At 36.6% G+C, this 19,285-nt stretch overlaps 1 protein-coding gene across 1 annotated transcript in view; it reads right to left on the minus strand.

Annotated features, from left to right (window-relative positions):
* RGS21 (regulator of G protein signaling 21) overlaps nt 1-18,906 on the minus strand; it is a 128,188-nt gene extending 109,282 nt beyond the window's left edge. The window contains 2 exon segments of the mRNA XM_053693146.1: nt 17,079-17,245; nt 18,777-18,906. Coding sequence (XP_053549121.1) covers nt 17,079-17,245; nt 18,777-18,906 — 297 coding nt within the window.
* Between the last annotated feature and the right edge of the window lie 379 nt (nt 18,907-19,285).

Consider the following 19,285-nt stretch of genomic DNA (forward strand, 5'->3'; position numbering starts at 1 on the left):
AAGAGAAGATTTATGTAGTCTGCACATATTAATACCAGTGTAGATTTGATTAAACTTCAGGATAGACTTGATTTCCTTTACTGTTTGTGTCATCTACTATTCTGCTTGAAGGCTGTTGTGTTTATGAGCTATGTGTAAAGAGAGGCTTTTGCTAATGACTAAAAAACCTGCTTCTCACCACCTTCATATCATGATTTTGCTTTGGTATTCATCTTTTTATGACAAATGCTTTCATCCTGAACCACTTTAATTCAATAAAAGGGACAGTTAAATCAAAAGGAAATGTTATGATTCAGATAGAGCATGATATATAAAAAAAAATCCAGTTCACTTTTCTTTTATTGAATTTGCTTCATTCTCTTGCCATCCTTTGTTGAAAAGTAAATCTAAGTAGGCTCATAGAAGTTCAGGAGCAGGGGCGGAACTACCATTAGTGCAGCAGGTGCAGTGGCATCAGGGCCAAAGTGCTGGGGGCCCATAGTAGCCAGTCTATACATAAGTGTATGCAGAATGTTTCCAATCCGAATGTAGGAGAGCCTTTTATTAGTGCTGGTTTCAGGTCAATTTATCTGTCTATCTATCTATCTATCTATCTATCTATCTGTCTGTCTGTCTGTCTGTCTGTCTATCTGTCTGTCTGTCTATTAATATCAATCTATCAATTTCAATATATATCTATCAATATCAATATATATTTGTCTGTCTATCTATCTATCTATCTATCTATCTGTCTGTCTGTCTGCCTGCCTGTCTGTCTGTCTGTCTGTCTGTCTATCTATCTATCTATCTATCTATCTATCTATCTGTCTGTCTGTCTGTCTGTCTATTAATGTCAATCTATCAATTTCAATATATATCTATCAATATCAATATATATTTGTCTGTCTATCTATCTATCTATCTATCTATCTATCAATATCAATCTATATCAATCTATATCTATCAATATATATATATATATATATGTCTGTCTATCTATCATCTATCTATCTATGACTGTACAGAACAGCATGTATATTATTATGTTTGCTTACTACTAAGTTACTATCTATCTATCTATCTATCTATCAATTCAATCTATCAATATCAATCTATATCTATCAATATATATCTGTCTATCTATCTATCTATCTATCTATCTATCATCTATCTATCTATGACTGTACAGAACAGCATGTATATTATTATGTTTGCTTACTACTAAGTTACTATCTATCTATCTATCTATCTATCTATTTCAATCTATCAATATCAATCTATATCTATCAATATATATCTATCTGTCTATCTATCTATCTATCTATCTATCTATGACTTACAGAACAGTATGTATATTATTATGTTTGCTTACTACTAAGTTACCTTTGGGGGACTTAAAACATTTTCTGCAGCGGGGCCCTTTGTTGAGTAGGTCCACTTCTGCTCAGATTACATATGTATTTAGCAATTTATGGCAGCAGTGCTTTTTTTATCTAAACTATAAAAGTTTGACATTACTTTCCTTAAATTTAAATGAGAGTTTTAATTAAGTTGTCATTTATCTCTTGTATTTAAACCTATACAAGTCACAAAGTATGTTTTATATTTAATATATCTCTATCTAGAGATGTGCACTCCAGAAAAGTACACAATAGTCAAGCTTAAAGGGACATTAAACCTTTTGTTCACATTAAGGGCTAGATTACAAGTGGAGTGCTAAATTATTGCACACCGCAAATTGGCAAATTTGCCCGTTTGCAGATGCACGATAATGAATCATTACAAGTGGCTGGTAATTGCTACAGTGAACTCGGGGTAGCAATTAGTGCTTAAAAACATTAACTAGAGAACGGAGAAATCTGCCCCAAATGGTCCCAAAATAATGTCTATTGTATATATATATATATATATATATATATATATATATACAGTTCCTTGAGGGGAAAGCACAATCTCACCACTTGTTAAGTGCCACGGTGCTCTGCTGTAAATAATCCACAACGTCCACAGAATGCAGGCACTCACTGGTCTTAGTAAAATATAACAATTTATTTAGAAATCATCAAAAAGACATAACGTTTCGGCACCAATATGTGCCTTTGTCAAATGTCAGCATGTAACCAAACGAATATGCAGCACACTTAAAATCAATAGATTGATTTTAAGTGTGCTGCATATTCGTTTGGTTACATGCTGACATTTGACAAAGGCACATATTGGTGCCGAAACGTTATGTCTTTTTAATGATTTCTAAATAAATTGTTATATTTTACTAAGACCAGTGAGTGCCTGCATTCTGTGGACGTTGTATATATGTATTGTATATGTGCTGATATACATATATATATATATATATATATATATATATATTTATATATATATATATATGTGCTGATATACATATATATATATATATATGTGCTGATATACATATATATATATATATATATATTTATTTATTTATAAAATATTTTACCAGGAAGGATACATTGATATTTCTCTCGTTTTCAAGTATGTCCTGGGATCACAAAACATTGCATTGATACAATAGGGTCCAATAAAATACAAAAACAATAATAATACACAATATATGCAAACATTTAACATAGAGCAGGTAGGAAATATTTAATCAACCATGACAGGAGCATTCTGTTTTGAGATATGTATAGAGGGATCTCTTAAAGGATTTTAGGCTTGGGGAAGTTTTTAAAGTGTGAGGGAGGTCATTCCATAATTGTGGCGCTCTGTAGGAAAAGGAGGATCGAGCTGCTTTTTTTTTGTATTGAGGCAAGCTAAATAATGTGCTGTTATTGGATCGGAGGTTATAGGAGGTGGGAATAGCAGGGGAGAGCATTCTGCTCAGGTAGGGTGGGAGCTTCCCAGAAAGGCTCTTAAAGACAAGGCAGGAAAGATGGAGGGTGCGTCTGGATTCCAGCGACAGCCAGTTTAGTTCTTTTAGCATTTCACAATGGTGGGTCCTGTAGTTACATTGTAGCACAAAGCGGCAGAGCGAGTTATATAACGTATTTAGTTTATTAAGGTGAGTTTGCGGAGCAGGTGCATATACTATGTCCCCATAATCCAAGATAGGCATCAGCATTTGCTGTACAATCTTTTCCTTTACTGTAGGGCTGAGGCAAGATTTGTTTCTGTACAGGGCACCTAGTTTTGGATAAAGTTTAGAGGCAATTTTTTCTATGTGGAGTCCAAAAGATAGATTGGGGTCTAACAACATACCTAAGTATTTAAAAGAGTGGACTGCGGTCAGCGTGCAATTGGATTTTGTTTTGATGCGAAGATGGGAATTTTGTAATTTATGTATTTTAGGTCCCGTTCCAAAGATCATTGTGACCGTTTTGTCAGTGTTTAGGAAGAGTTTGTTTTTCGAGATCCACTTTTCTACCTCTGTGAACTGGTCTCGGAGCACTGTTTCAAGCTGCAGCAGATCAGATTTGTTTGCATAGATTACCGTGTCGTCTGCGTACATGTGTACAGTTGAGGATTTGCAGACATTAGGCATATATATATATGTGCTGATATACATATATATTTATGTGTTAATATGTGTATATACACATATTAACACATACATTTAAATGTATATAAGCATATACATATGTATTTACTAACTGCTACCCATAAATGCACTACTTACCCATTTTGCTGCGCAATGTTCTTATGCTGTCTCTGACGGCATCAGAAGGAGGTATGAAAGCACGCTCTTGTGAGGTAGCCTTCGCATTGCTGTTAACTTGTAATACCAGCGCACATTAGCGTGCACTGGCATTACAAAGTGGAGAGCAAATATTGCTTTCTTGAAAAATTTAAAAAATCAATTGCACTTTAATTATTTATTTTCCTTTTTCCCCCTGCAATGTATCCATTACCCATTTGTTCTTCCATAAGGAAATATCTCCCTTGCACTCACACAGCGAAGCCAATAAACCGACAGATACCAAGTTGGAGGAATACCGGTCACAGCTCTATTTATTAACAATAAACTTATTTGGCTCTTATTATTAGCCAACTAAACTTTTTTTATTAAACATATAAATAACCAAATGGCAGCTACTGAGTTCCTAAAACTAACCCATGCTACATCTGGCCACTGCTCCAGATTGGACACCTGCAATGCAGCATATAGCTCCACTCAAAATGAGTAAGGGATTTTGATGAGCTTTCTGGACCGTCTACCCGAGAAGAAGGGGGGGGGGCAAAGGGTGTGGGGCAAATTTTAAAAAATAGCTCCTTCACCTTTTGTCATTTGAAATAGCTGGTTTAGCCTATATCCCCACCTATACTGAAAATATCAATACAGGTTATAGAAAAGCTATGAAACAAGAAAATTACTGATGGAATCACACTCCCAGTGGGTGGTGAGAGATATAGAGAAGTACTCAAATATTCATTTTCAATTTTTCTAAGTATTGGTCGTAAGCGATAAGGAGGGCTTTGTGTGTGTGTGTGCATCAGGGATAGGCAAGGTGTCCGTACACGGACACTGGTGTCCGTGACTGGCCCTTGCAGTGTCCACCACACGTTTTGCAGAGGGCAGGAAGGAGTAGGACAGATGAATGCTGGTCTTCACTCCTCCTTGACCCAAGCGGTGACACACTTAGTAACTGGAAAGTGAGGGAAGAAGCAATCTGCCTGCAGTCAACTAACCGTGAGTTGTGACCCGTCCCAATTGCTTGATCTGTGCGGCAGCATGGTGCTGGTGTCTGTGTGTAGTAGACCGTTGCCTACTCTGACAAACCTTACATAACCAAGTAAGTAACCAACCATGATGATCATGCAATTAACATCAAGGTGGGTGGGTTTGGTCATGAGTTGCAGACTCTCAATATAACCAAAAAAATAAATAAAAGGTAATACCACAAGCAGTCTTTATATAAACTTGTTTCATTAGATGACTAATTTGTACTTGTGGAACTAGACCAGGGGCATCCAACGTGCAGCCCACTTGGCAGCAAAGTGTCGCTCTCTTGACTTATAGAAACATAGAATATGTTGGCAGATAGGAAGCATTCAGCCTATCTAGTCTGCCCAATTTTCTGAATACTTTTATTAGTTCCTGGCCTTATCTTATATCTAGCATAACCTTATGCCTATCCCATGCATGTTTAAACTACTTCACTGTCTCTACCACTTCTGCTGGATGGCTATTCCACCATGTATCCACTACCTTCTCTGTAAAGAGAGTGTTTTTTGATGTTTTTAATTTGAAATGAACCTTGGTCTCCTTCACTAATGTCTGTACTTTGGAAAATGTCCACTACAGCCTTGGTCCGTGCCTATCCCTGGTGTGCATGTGTGTGTGTGCATAAGCCCCTCCCCTGCAAACTCAGCTCATTTGACTTGGTTGTGGTTTAAATTAGCAGAAATAGCTATTTAATATACAAAAAAGAATCCTAAAGGAGAAATTTGCATACTCTGCAGCTGGTATACCAATTCATATGAAACATTAAGGGGGAAATCATTTTACAGTGCTCTGTCCCTTTCACACTAACATGTATTTACTTATCTTATTCTTCTCTCTCTCTCTGCTTTTAAAGTTTCTATGTCCCCTTCTATTATTTACCCTAAAATCCTAACTTTTACTGCAAGATCATGCCCTCTTCAAACCTTAGTTCTCTACATGTCATGTGACAGCTGGATGAAGAGTAGTCACAGGGGCGTGGGTCTATTCCATAGGTTTTCAAACCTGTCCTCGGCCTCTCCAACAGGCCAGATTTTCAGATTACCTTGGATGAGAGTAGGTAAAATAACCAGGTTTACTAATCAGCTGATTATTTCACCTGTGCTCCAGCTCAGATATCCTCAAAATGTGGCCTGTTAGGGATAGGATGACCATATTGCCGCTTTAAAAAGGGACACATATGAAAAATACATATGTCAGGGGCAGGCTGTTTTCAGGGCTGTTTAAAGAAATGTTTTGTATAAGAACCCTGACATATGTATTTTTCATATGTGTTCCTTCTTAAAGCGGCAATATGGTCAGCCTAGTTAGGGAGGAAAACCAGTGGTCTATTCTGATGTTAGCTCTGCAGAGATGGTGTCAGTTATAGCAGGAAAAGCATTGATCCAGTCTTGGTTCTAGGCTTGCTGCATTGGTCAGTGACCAAAGAGGATTAAGGGAACCCACTATTGTAAAAAAAAAAACCACTTGTACCAGTATTTATTATATATATTTTTCTCAAATGGACTTTACAGTTGATTTTTAATTCAACCTGAATAAAGCCCTTAGACTTAGAGGGATTTGAAAATGAAAAGTCAGAAAGCACCACTTAAACCTTAGATAGATAGACGGACAGACAGAAAGATACAGTAGTTATATATGTTATAGGAAACTACTTGCACGTGCAGACATTTCTTGATGACTTCTTCCTATTGTAATCTGGGTGTTTGTGTACAAGGCATGAATGGGTTAACCATTGTTTTATGTAGTGTATATGGCACCAAAACAACTTAAATTACATGCAGTGGAATTACATAATAAAAAATGCATAATAAAAATACAGTGCAAATGAGCAGTTAATTTTTGGGGGGCACATTTCAAACGTTTCTTTCATTTCCCTGACCCCTGTATCATATGACCCCTATATCATATTGGTTCACAAAAAAAAAAAAAAGGAGCAACTTCTAAAAACGAGTATTAAATAAAACTTAGCATTTATTTGCAAAATCCATTAAAAGCCATCCAAAGTTCACAAGCTACACTAGTTAGCACAAATAACAGCTGTAGGTGATATGCTTACGCTACGACTTACGGCTTCTTAAAGGGATACTGAACCCAAATTTTTTCTTTCTTTCGTGATTCAGATAGAGCATGCAATTTTAAGCAACTTTCTAATTTACTCCTATTATCAAATTTTCTTCATTCTCTTGATATCTTTATTTGAAATGCAAGAATGTAAGTTTAGATGCCGGCCCATTTTTGGTGAACAACCTGGGTTGTTCTTGCTGATTGGTGGATACATTCATCCACCAATAAACAAGTACTGTCCAGGGTTCTGGACTTTCTTTTTCAAATAAAGATAGCAAGAGAACAAAGAAAAATTAATAGGAGTAAATTAGAAAGTTGCATAAAATTGCCTGCTCTATTTGAATCACAAAATAAAAAATCTGGGTTCAGTGTCCCTTTAAGCTGAAATGCTCATTGTTTCCTTGTATTAACTATTCTATAGCCAGTTGAAGTAGGAGCAAATTTCCCCCTTGCAAACCAGTTCATTGCCTCCATACATTGTAGCCGTAGCTACAGGATTCATGGCACTTGGAGGAGGAGGCTACTGGTGACCGGCGCTGCTACACATGAGACGGAAGGATTTGATGGCTAGATCGGCAGAAAGCGATGGAATAATCAGGACGACACTGATTGGCTGTTACAAGAAGACGCCCCCTACACACCCTCTGTGAGCTTGTTGGATTCAATGGCACCGGGAGCAAAAGAGGTGAGATTACCTACACTCTCATAAAGAAACCTGGAATCTATATGAGGTCAATGTGCTGCCATACTTCTAACCTATATATGATATAGGGAGGCAATTTGTGATGCGTATCCTTGGGGTAACTGTTTAATCACCACACTATATTATAATACTATGAGACACTCTCTACTAAACCTCTACATTCCTCCCCATAAGCTCAATCAAAATTATTGCACAAACAATTTATTCCTCTGCGATTTGGACAGTATGTATTATAGAAGTGCACTGCCAATTGCATCACTTGCATACTAATTGAATATTGGTGTATAAATATATTTCTGTTTACCTACCTCATTCTCTCTTGAAATTCCCTATATCATATTGCCTTAAGCCAATCACAGACTCCTATACGTATATAATGTACACCCCCACCCCTCACTGTGAGTGTTATTTAACCTGCTGAGTCTTGTTTACATAACTTTTCTATACCCAGTACTGCTGTACTTACAGGGAGTGCAGAATTATTAGGCAAGTTGTATTTTTTAGGATTAATTTTATTATTGAACAACAACCATGTTCTCAATGAACCCAAAAAACTCATTAATATCAAAGCTGAATAGTTTTGGAAGTAGTTTTTAGTTTGTTTTTAGTTATAGCTATTTTAGGGGGATATCTGTGTGTGCAGGTGACTATTACTGTGCATAATTATTAGGCAACTTAACAAAAAACAAATATATACCCATTTCAATTATTTATTTTTACCAGTGAAACCAATATAACATCTCAACATTCACAAATATACATTTCTGACATTCAAAAACAAAACAAAAACAAATCAGTGACCAATATAGCCACCTTTCTTTGCAAGGACACTCAAAAGCCTGCCATCCATAGATTCTGTCAGTGTGTTGATCTGTTCACCATCAACATTGCGTGCAGCAGCAACCACAGCCTCCTAGACACTGTTCAGAGAGGTGTACTGTTTTCCCTCCTTGTAAATCTCACATTTGATGATGGACCACAGGTTCTCAATGGGGTTCAGATCAGGTGAACAAGGAGGCCATGTCATTAGATTTTCTTCTTTTATACCCTTTCTTGCCAGCCACGCTGTGGAGTACTTGGACGCGTGTGATGGAGCATTGTCCTGCATGAAAATCATGTTTTTCTTGAAGGATGCAGACTTCTTCCTGTACCACTGCTTGAAGAAGGTGTCTTCCAGAAACTGGCAGTAGGACTGGGAGTTGAGCTTGACTCCATCCTCAACCCGAAAAGGCCCCACAAGCTCATCTTTGATGATACCAGCCCAAACCAGTACTCCACCTCCACCTTGCTGGCGTCTGAGTCGGACTGGAGCTCTCTGCCCTTTACCAATCCAGCCACGGGCCCATCCATCTGGCCCATCAAGACTCACTCTCATTTCATCAGTCCATAAAACCTTAGAAAAATCAGTCTTGAGATATTTCTTGGCCCAGTCTTGACGTTTCAGCTTGTGTGTCTTGTTCAGTGGTGGTCGTCTTTCAGCCTTTCTTACCTTGGCCATGTCTCTGAGTATTGCACACCTTGTGCTTTTGGGCACTCCAGTGATGTTGTAGCTCTGAAATATGGCCAAACTGGTGGCAAGTGGCATCTTGGCAGCTGCACGCTTGACTTTTCTCAGTTCATGGGCAGTTATTTTGCGCCTTGGTTTTTCCACACGCTTCTTGCGACCCTGTTGACTATTTTGAATGAAACGCTTGATTGTTTGATGATCACGATTCAGAAGCTGCATCCCTCTGCAAGATATCTCACTATTTTTTACTTTTCTGAGCCTGTCAAGTCCTTCTTTTGACCCATTTTGCCAAAGGAAAGGAAGTTGCCTAATAATTATGCACACCTGATATAGGGTGTTGATGTCATTAGACCACACCCCTTCTCATTACAGAGATGCACATCACCTAATATACTTAATTGGTAGTAGGCTTTCGAGCCTATACAGCTTGGAGTAAGACAACATGCATAAAGAGGATGATGTGGTCAAAATACTAATTTACCTAATAATTCTGCACTCCCTGTATATTTTCAATATAGGTGAAGATACAAAAAAACTAAATTAGCTATTTAAAATGACAAAATAAAGATAAATGAGCTATTTGTAAACTACAATGTCCCTTTAATGTTTGGCCCAATCCATGCTTTTTTGGTAGTGGACATTGAATTTATCCATTGGTTTAATTCTGTTTTCAATGAATGATATCATCATTACATGACAATCAAGTCAAAATTAAACGTAAATGATTCAGATAGAGCAGCAATTTTAAACAACTTTCTAATTTACTTCCATTAACACAATGTGCACAGTCTTTTTATATTTACGCGTTTTGAGTCACCAGCTCCTACTGAGCATGTGCAAGAATTCCCAGAATATACGTATATGTATTTGTGATTGGCTAATGGCTGTCACATGATACAGGGGGAGTGGATATATACATAACTTTGAAATTTGTCAGAAAAAAAATATACTACTCACTTGAAGTTCAGACTAAGGGGTAGATTTATCAAGCAGTGGATGCTGCACTCTACCCCCAAAGTTTCAGTTCCGCCTGAAACTTAAGAAGCAGCATTCATAAGCACAAGCATTTTACCAGAAATGCTTGTGCAATGATAAATGCCGACAGCGTATGCTGTCGGCATTTATCGATGTCGGGTGGCCATGATCCACTACAGCAGATCATGTCTACTCGACATTTGATAAATCTACCCCTAAGTGCTATTGCATTGTCTATTTATCATGCATTTGTTGATTATGCAAATCTGCTGTATTTACTGGTCCTTTTAAAGGGACACTCAATCAAAATTAAACTTTCATTATTCAGATAGAGCCTGCAATTTTAAACAACTTTCCAATTTACTTCCATTAACAAAATGTGCACAGTCTTTTTATATTTAAACTTTTTGAGTCACCAGCTCCTACTGAGCATGTGCAAGAATAAGTGTGTATGCATTTGTGAATGGCTGATGGCTGTCATATGGTACGTGTATGCATTTGTGATTGGCTGATGGCTGTCACATGGTACAGGGGGAGTGGAAAAAGACATAACTTTTACAATTGTCAGAAATAAAATCTACTACTCATTTGAAGTCCAGACTAAGTGCTATTGCATTGTCTTGTTATCTTGCATTTGTTGATCATGCAAATCTACAGCGTTGACTGGCCCTTTAAGATCTTACAGAAGCGAGAATCTTGAGCTAGCCAACAGGAATAATATTGTATGTTTGAAGCAATTTGCTATTAATGCAACTATGAACAAATAAGTCACTGATCAGGTCAAACTTTCCAGACATATGACAATAAAAGTGATATATAACCTCCATTTCCAGAGCACCAACGTATTTATAGTTTATTTAAAAGTGTGTCTGGAAATCATATTTAATATGGCATAACGAAATTCATAGAATATAAATTATACCAAACATATTGATTAAGCCCTATGAGTTATCATTTCTGATAAATAATCCACTTTTCTCCATGCAGAAGTAAACTCACATTATAAATTAAACATATTTGTAAGTTTAAAATAACTATTTCAGTTAAAAAAAGCCCTATTAAAGGGACATATTACTCCATTTGTGATCACGGCAAATGGAAAAGTAGCCTTTTTGACTTATAAAACAGCCACAAATGTGGCACCCGATAGATCAAGGCCATAATTAGAACTGGTACTGAAAATAATGTTTCTTTAAAATAAAAAAATAAATAAAAAATCAATCATATTTCTAAAATATGAAAAACGTTGATAAAACTTGGATTATACAGATTGTTTAGCAGTTAAATTTGCATATTCAAAAAGTGGAATAAGGGTGATCCTATAACTGCAATGAGGGTATTACTCAATTAAAGAAACAGAATAAGATCGAAAAGATTTGAGGTCACATTCGGCTAGATTACGAGTTGTGCGTCAGGGTAAAAAAGCAGCGTTAAGAGGTCCTAACGCTGCTTTTTTACGCCCGCTGGTATTACAAGTCTTAAAGGTTTAGGGGCACTGCACACTTTTTTGGCCTTACCGTAAAACGACTAACGTAAACTTCGTAAAGTCTTTTTTCTATGGGACTTCCATAGCGCCGGTATTACGAGTCTGTCCTGGGAGGCCAAAAAGTGAGCGGTACACCCTCTCCTGTCAAGAGTGCTAACGCATTTAAAAGTAAGTAGTTAAGAGTTTTATGGTACAACGCCGTAGCATAAAACTCATAACTTAAGTGCTAATAAGTACACTAACACCCATAAACTACCTATTAACCCCTAAACCGAGGCCCTCCCGCATCGCAAATACTAAAATAAAAATTTTAACCCCTAATCTGCCACTCCGGACACTGCCGCCACCTACATTATATTTATGAACCCCTAATCTGCTGCCCCCAACATCGCCGACACCTACATTATATTTATTAACCCCTAATCTGCCGCCCCCAATGTCGCTACAACCTACCTACACTTATTAACCCCTAATCTGCCATCCCCAACATCGCCGCCACTATAATAAACATATTAACCCCTAAACCACCGCACTCCCGCCTCACAAACATTAGTTAAATATTATTAACCCCTAATCTGCTGTCCCTAACATCGCCGCCACCTACCTACATTTATTAACCCCTAATCTTCCACCCCCAACGTCACAGCCACTATATTAAAGTTATTAACCCCTAAACCTAAGTCTAACCCTAAACCTAACACCCACTAACTTAAATAATTTAAATAAATCTAAATAAATATTCCTATCATTAACTAAATTATTCCTATTTAAAACTAAATACTTACCTATAAAATAAACCCTAAGCTAGCTACAATATAACTAATAGTTACGTTGTAGCTAGCTTAGGGTTTATTTTTATTTTACAGGCAAGTTTGTATTTATTTTAACTAGGTAGAATAACTAGCTAAAATAAATACAAATTTACCTGTAAAATAAAACCTAACCTAAGTTACACTAAAACCTAACACTACAATATAATTAAAAAAATAAACTAAATTAAATACAGTTACCTAAATTAAATTAGCTAAAGTACCAAAAAACCAAAACACTAAATTACAGAAAATAATAAACAAATTATAGAAATTTAAACTAATTACACCTAATCTAATAGCCCTATTAAATTAAAAAAGCCCCCCCAAAATAAAAAAAAAACTGAGCCTAAACTAAACTATCAATAGCCCTTAAAAGGGCCTTTTGGGGGGCATTGCCCCAAAGTAATCAACTCTTTTACCTGTAAAAAAAAATACAAACAACCCCCCCAACAGTAAAACCCACCACCCACACAACCAACCCCCCAAATAAAATACTATCTAAAAAAACCTAAGCTCCCCATTGCCATGAAAAGGGCATTTGGATGGGCATTGCCCTTAAAAGGGCAGTTAGCTAATTTGCCGCCCAAACCCTAATCTAAAAAATAAAACCCACCCAAATACACCCATAAAAAAAACTAACACTAACCCCCTGAAGATCGACTTACCGGGAGACGTCTTCATCCAAGCCGGGCGATGTGGTCCTCCAGACGGCAGAAGTCTTCATCCAAGTCAGGCAGAAGTGGTCCTCAGATGGGCAGAAGTCTTCATCCAAGCCGGGCAGAAGTGGTCCTCCAGACGGGCAGAAGTCTTCATCCAGACGGCATCTTCTATCTTCATCCATCCGGTGCGGAGCGGGTCCATCTTCAAGACATCCAACGCGGAGCTTCCTCTTCTGGTGACGTCTTTTGAAACAGCCAATAGAATGCAAGCTCAATCCTATTGGCTGATGGGATCAGCCAATAGGATTGAACTTCAATCCTAATGGCTGATTGCATCAGCCAATAGGATTTTTTCTACCTTAATTCCGATTGGCTGATAGAATTCTATCAGCCAATCGGAATCTAAGGGACGCCATCTTGGATGACGTCACTTAAAGGTACCTTCATTCTGTTTTAGTCGTCACCAGAAGAGGATGCTCCGCGTCGGATGTCTTGAAGATGGACCCGCTCCGCGCTGGATGGATGAAGATAGAAGATGCTGTCTGGATGAAGACTTCTACCCATCTGGAGGACCACTTCGCCCGGCTTGGATGAAGACTTCTGCCCATCTGGAGGACCACTTTGCCCAGCTTGGATAAAGACGTCTCCCGGTAAGTCGATCTTCAGGAGGTTAGTGTTAGGTTTTTTAAGGGTGTATTGGGTGGGTTTTATTTTTTTAGATTAGGGTTTGGGCGGCAAATGAGCTAACTGCCCTTTTAAGGGCAATGCCCATCCAAATGCCCTTTTCAGAGCAATGGGGAGCTTATTTTTTTTTAGATAGTATTTTATTTGGGGGGTTGGGTGTGTGGGTGGTGGGTTTTACTGTTGGGGGGGTTGTTTGTATTTTTTTTACAGGTAAAAGAGCTGATTACTTTGGGGCAATGCCCCGCAAAAGGTCCTTTTAAGGACTATTGGTAGTTTAATTTAGGCTAGGGTTTTTTTTATTTTGGGGGGGCTTTTTTAATTTAATAGGGCTATTAGATTAGGTGTAATTAGTTTAAATTTCTGTAATTTGTTTATTATTTTCTGTAATTTAGTGGGGTTTTTTTTGTACTTTAGCTAATTTAATTTAATTTAGGTAATTGCATTTAATTTAGTCAATTTATTTAATTATATTGTAGTGTTAGGTATTAGTGTAACTTAGGTTAGGTTTTATTTTACAGGTACATTTGTATTTATTTTAGCTAGGCAGTTATTAAATAGTTAATAACTATTTTATAACTATTCTACCTAGTTAAAATAAATACAAACTTGCCTGTAAAATAAAAATAAACCCTGAGCTAGCTACATTGTAACTATTAGTTATATTGTAGCTAGCTTAGGGTTTATTTTATAGGTAAGTATTTAGTTTTAAATAGGAATAATTTAGTTAATGATAGGAATATTTATTTAGATTTATTTAAATTATAATTAAGTTAGTGGGTGTTAGGTTTAGGGTTAGACTTAGGTTTAGGGGTTAATAACTTTAATATAGTGGCGGCGACATTGGGGGCGGAAGATTAGGGGTTAATAAATATAATGTAGGTGTCAGCGATGTTGAGGGCAGCAGATTAGGGGTTCATAACTATAATGTAGGTGGCGGCGGTGTCCGGAGCGGCAGATTAGGGGTTAATAATATAATGCAGGTGTCGGCGGCAGATTTGGGGTTAATAAGTGTAAGATAGGGTGACTCAGGGTTCATTTTAGGGTGTTAGGTGTAGATATAAATTTTATTTCTACATAGGAATCAATGGGGCTGCGTTAGGGAGTTTTACGCTGATTTTTGGCAGTTGTTAGACATTTTTTAAGCCGGCTCTCCCCCTTGATTCCTATGGGGAAATCGTGCACAAGCATGTTACACCAGCTCACCTCTGACTTAAGCAGCGCTGGTATTGAAGTGCGGTAATGAGCAAAATTTTGCTCAACGCTCACTTCTTGTCTTTTAACGACGAGTTTCTGAAAACTTGTAATACCAGCGCTGTATGTAAATGAGCGGTGAGGGAAGACTGCTCGTTAGCACTGCACAGCCTCTAACGCAAAACTCGTAATCTAGGTGATTATTTGGAATGGAGCATCTGGGTTTTTGAAAATAAAGGTTTCAATTACTGACAGAAAATTGTGAATCTGTTTTATTTTCCCCTCTCTTTCTCTCTCTGTTTTTGCCTAGGAGGGTGCTTGAATTATAGAAAAGTTATTTTAATCATTTTATTTGGGGTCTATAATGTTTAAGGATCGCTTTGGTATGCTATCAGTTAAAAGGAAATGGTACTCAAATGTTTTTCTTTCATGTATAAGAGCAGCAGTAAAACCTTTTTTGAATGAAAATAGATTAAATAAAGTTGTTTATAGTTAATGTGAAACTAACAGGAAGGCAATTTGTTTATGTTTAATGTGAAACTGACAGGAAGTAGGCTATTTGTTTATTTTTAATGTAAAACTAACAGGAAGTAGGCGATTTGTTTATGTTTAATCTGAAACTAACAGGAAGTAGGCGATTTGTTTATGTTTAATGTGAAACTAACAGGAAGTAGGTGATTTGTTTATGTTTAATGTAAAACTAACAAGAAGTAGGCGATTTGTTTATGTTTAATGTAAAACTAACAGAAAGTAGGCGATTTTTTATGTTTAATGTAAAACTAACAGGAAGTAGGTTATTTGTTTATGTTTAATGTGAAAGTAACAGGAAGTAGGCGATTTGTTTATGTTTAATTAGAAACTAACAGGAAGTAGGCGATGTGTTTATGTTTAATGTGAAAATAACAGGAAGTAGGCGATTTGTTTATGTTTAATGTGAAAGTAACAGGAAGTAGGCGATTTGTTTATGTTTAATGTGAAACTAACAGGAAGTAGGTGATTTGTTTATGTTTAATGTAAAACTAACAGGAAGTAGGCGATTTGTTTATGTTTAATGTAAAACTAACATAAAGTAGGCAATTTGCTTATGTTTAATGTGAAACTAACAGGAAATAGGCGATTTGTTCATGTTTAATGTGAAACTAACAAGAAGTAGGTGATTTTTTATGTTTAATGTGAAACTAACAGGAAGTAGGCTATTTGTTTATGTTTAATGTAAAATTACAGGAAGTAGGCGATTTGTTTATGTTTAATGTGAAAGTAACAGGAAGTAGGGGATTTGTTTATGTTTAATGTGAAACTAACAGAAAGTAGGCGATTTCTTTATGTTTAATGTGAAAGTAACAGGAAGTAGGCGATTTGTTTATGTTTAATGTGAAACTAACAGGAAGTAGGCGATTTTTCTATGTTTAATGTGAAACTAACAGGAAGTAGGTGATTTGTTTATGTTTAATGTGAAACTAACAAGAAGTAGGTGATTTTTTATGTTTAATGTGAAACTAACAGGAAGTAGGTTATTTGTTTATGTTTAATGTGAAAGTAACAGGAAGTAGGTGATTGTGTACTACTGAATCCGGTGACTATACTGCTTATTGGATGACAAGGACAACCCAGAGAGAAAAAGTTGGTTTTATCGAACACAGGAAAATCCTCAACCTCCAAAATAATAATAATAAAAAACAAGCACACAGGCATTTGTATTTAATGGATTTTTTTTTATGAGCCGTTAAAGGGACATAAAATTCATTTTTTTCTTTGATGATTCAAGTACAGAATACAATTTTAAACAACATTCCAATTTACTTCTATTATCTAATTTACTTCATTCTTTTGTATTCTTTGTTGAAGAAACAGCAATCCTCTACTGGGAGCTTGATGAACACATTGGGTGAGCCAATAACATGAGTCATATAAGTGCAGCCACCAATCAGCAGCTCCTGAGCCTACCTAGGTATCCTTTTCAATATGAGATACTAAAAGAACGAAACAAATTAGAAGTAAAGCGAAAAGTTGTTTAAAATAACATGTTTCATTTTTATTTTTTTATTTTTTTTTCCTTTAAGCTGCAGTTATATATACAAATGCCAAAGCTTAGGTGTGGCCCTAAACTTATTACCCCTCCATTCTATATACACATAAATAGAGAAAAAAAGAAATAGGAATAATGTGAGTTTTGCATATTGACCATAATTACAAACTGATGTCAAAGAAAAATGTCCACATTGCAAAATACTTTTGTATATCTCTTGGATCAAAAACAAATAGCGAAAATTCAGTTACTATAATATTATTGTTCTAATACAGCAAAGTTAACTTTACCTGTCTTGGAGCCTCGGTCTGGATAAACTCACAATATATTTGATTTGCTTTTAAGGCGATTTGACTTGATGTTTTGGTCTTCTTGAGATCCTCACAGGCCAACCAGAATTCTATATTTTCATCACTAAACTCTGATTTCAGAAATGCTCTAAAGGCTGCAAGCCCATCTAGAAAGAAACAAGAATAGTCATTACTGTTATTAAACGTTCTATAGTATCCCCATGGCTATAACAGGGCACACTGTTGAACAGAAAATAAAAATTCCAAAAGAATAAATGACAAAACAAACCAAAAAGCAAATGTTGTAAAACCCCTGCTTGTAAGAACTTGGTATCTGCGGAGAGGAACAAAGTATTAAAATGCCATTATATCAAAAAAATGACATGCTCTCATTTGTTGAGGCAAGTCATTTTATCAATATTAGCCCTGCAAATCTATGTGTTTATGACTTATATTATCAAACTTGCCTTGTTCTTTTGGTATCCTTTTTTGAAAAGTAAAGCTAGGTAGGATGATAGGATCTTAGGAGCATGCATATGTCTTTAGCAGTCTATCGGCTAGATTACAAGTTTTGCGTTAGAGGCTGTGCAGTGCTAACAAGCAGTTTTCCCTCATCGCTCACTTACCTACAGCGCTGGTATTACGAGTTTTTACAAACCCGTCGTTAAAAGGCAAGAAATTTTGCTCATTACCGCACTCCAATACCAGTGCTGCTTAAGTTAGCGGTGAGCTGGTCGTACGTGCTCGTGCACGATTTCCCCATAGGAATCAACGGGGAGAGCCTGCTGAGAAAAAGTCTAACACCTGCAAAAAATCAGCGTAAAACTCAGTAACGCAGTCCCATTGATTCCTATGGGGAAACACATTTTATGTCTACACCTAACACCCTAACATGAACCCCCAAGTCTAAACACCCCTAATCTTACACTTAATAAGCCCTAATCTGCCGCCCCCGACATCGCCGACACCTGCATTATATTTATTAACCCCTAATCTGCTACTCCGGACACCGCCGTCACCTACATTATACTTATGAACCCCTAATCTGCTGCCCCCAACATCGCCGCCACCTACATTATATTTATTAACCCCTAATCTGCCAACCCCCAATGTCGCCGCCACCTACCTACACTTATAAACCCCTAATCTGCCGCCCCCAACATCGCCGCCACTATAATAAACATATTAACCCCTAAACCGCCGCACTACCGCCTCACAAACATTCGTTAAATATTATTAACCCCTAATCTGCCATCCCTAACATGGCCGCCACCTACCTACATTTATTAACCCCTAATCTGCCGCCCCCAATGTCGCCGCCACTATACTAAATGTATTAATCCCTAAACCTAAGTCTAACCCTAACACCCCCTAAATGAAATTTAATTAAAATAAATCTAAATAAAATTACTATAATTAACTATATTATTCCTATTTAAAACAAAATACCTATAAAATACCTATAAAATACCTATAAAATAAACCCTATATAATTTATAGTTACATTGTAGCTAGCTTAGGGTTTATTTTTATTTTACAGGCAAGTTTGTATTTATTTTAACTGGGTACAATAGTTATTAAAGTGAAAGTAAATTTTCTAAGTACACATTAATCATCTACGCACTATCACTAATGCAGTCGCTAAATTTTATTTCCCCAAATACTTGTTATTTTTTAAATAATTGTATGTTTTATTACATACAGTTTTTTGCCATCCTCTGCCCACCGGCTCATTTCCTGCTTTTTCATTTTCACACGTAAGAGCGGTCCCACCCGCTCTTACGTGTTCATCCTTGCACGTTCCAGCCAATCCTCTCTTATTGCGCATGCCTAAAACTAGGATCTCTGCTGTGATCCATTAAAAGAATGAATCACTCAAGAGACATGCATGCGTATTTAATATTGTGTATATAGCGAGTCTATTGGGACGCCAGTGGGGGACCAATAAAAACATTTTTAACGATATTCGTCATTTCTAAACACTATTTTATTTCATACCAAGGCTGAGTTACGGCGTGAGAACATATAATTTTAAAAGGTACATTACAAGCTTTAATATTAAAGATGTCAAAAACTGATTAATTAAACTAACTTATTTTCAATGTTCTTGAGTGAGAGTTAACTTTTCCTTTAAATAGTTATTAACTATTTAATAACTACCTAGCTAAAATAAATACAAAAGTACCTGTAAAATAAAACCTAACCTA

This window comes from Bombina bombina, chromosome 10 (genome assembly GCF_027579735.1).
Source record: "Bombina bombina isolate aBomBom1 chromosome 10, aBomBom1.pri, whole genome shotgun sequence".
Classification (NCBI taxonomy): Eukaryota; Metazoa; Chordata; class Amphibia; order Anura; family Bombinatoridae; genus Bombina; species Bombina bombina.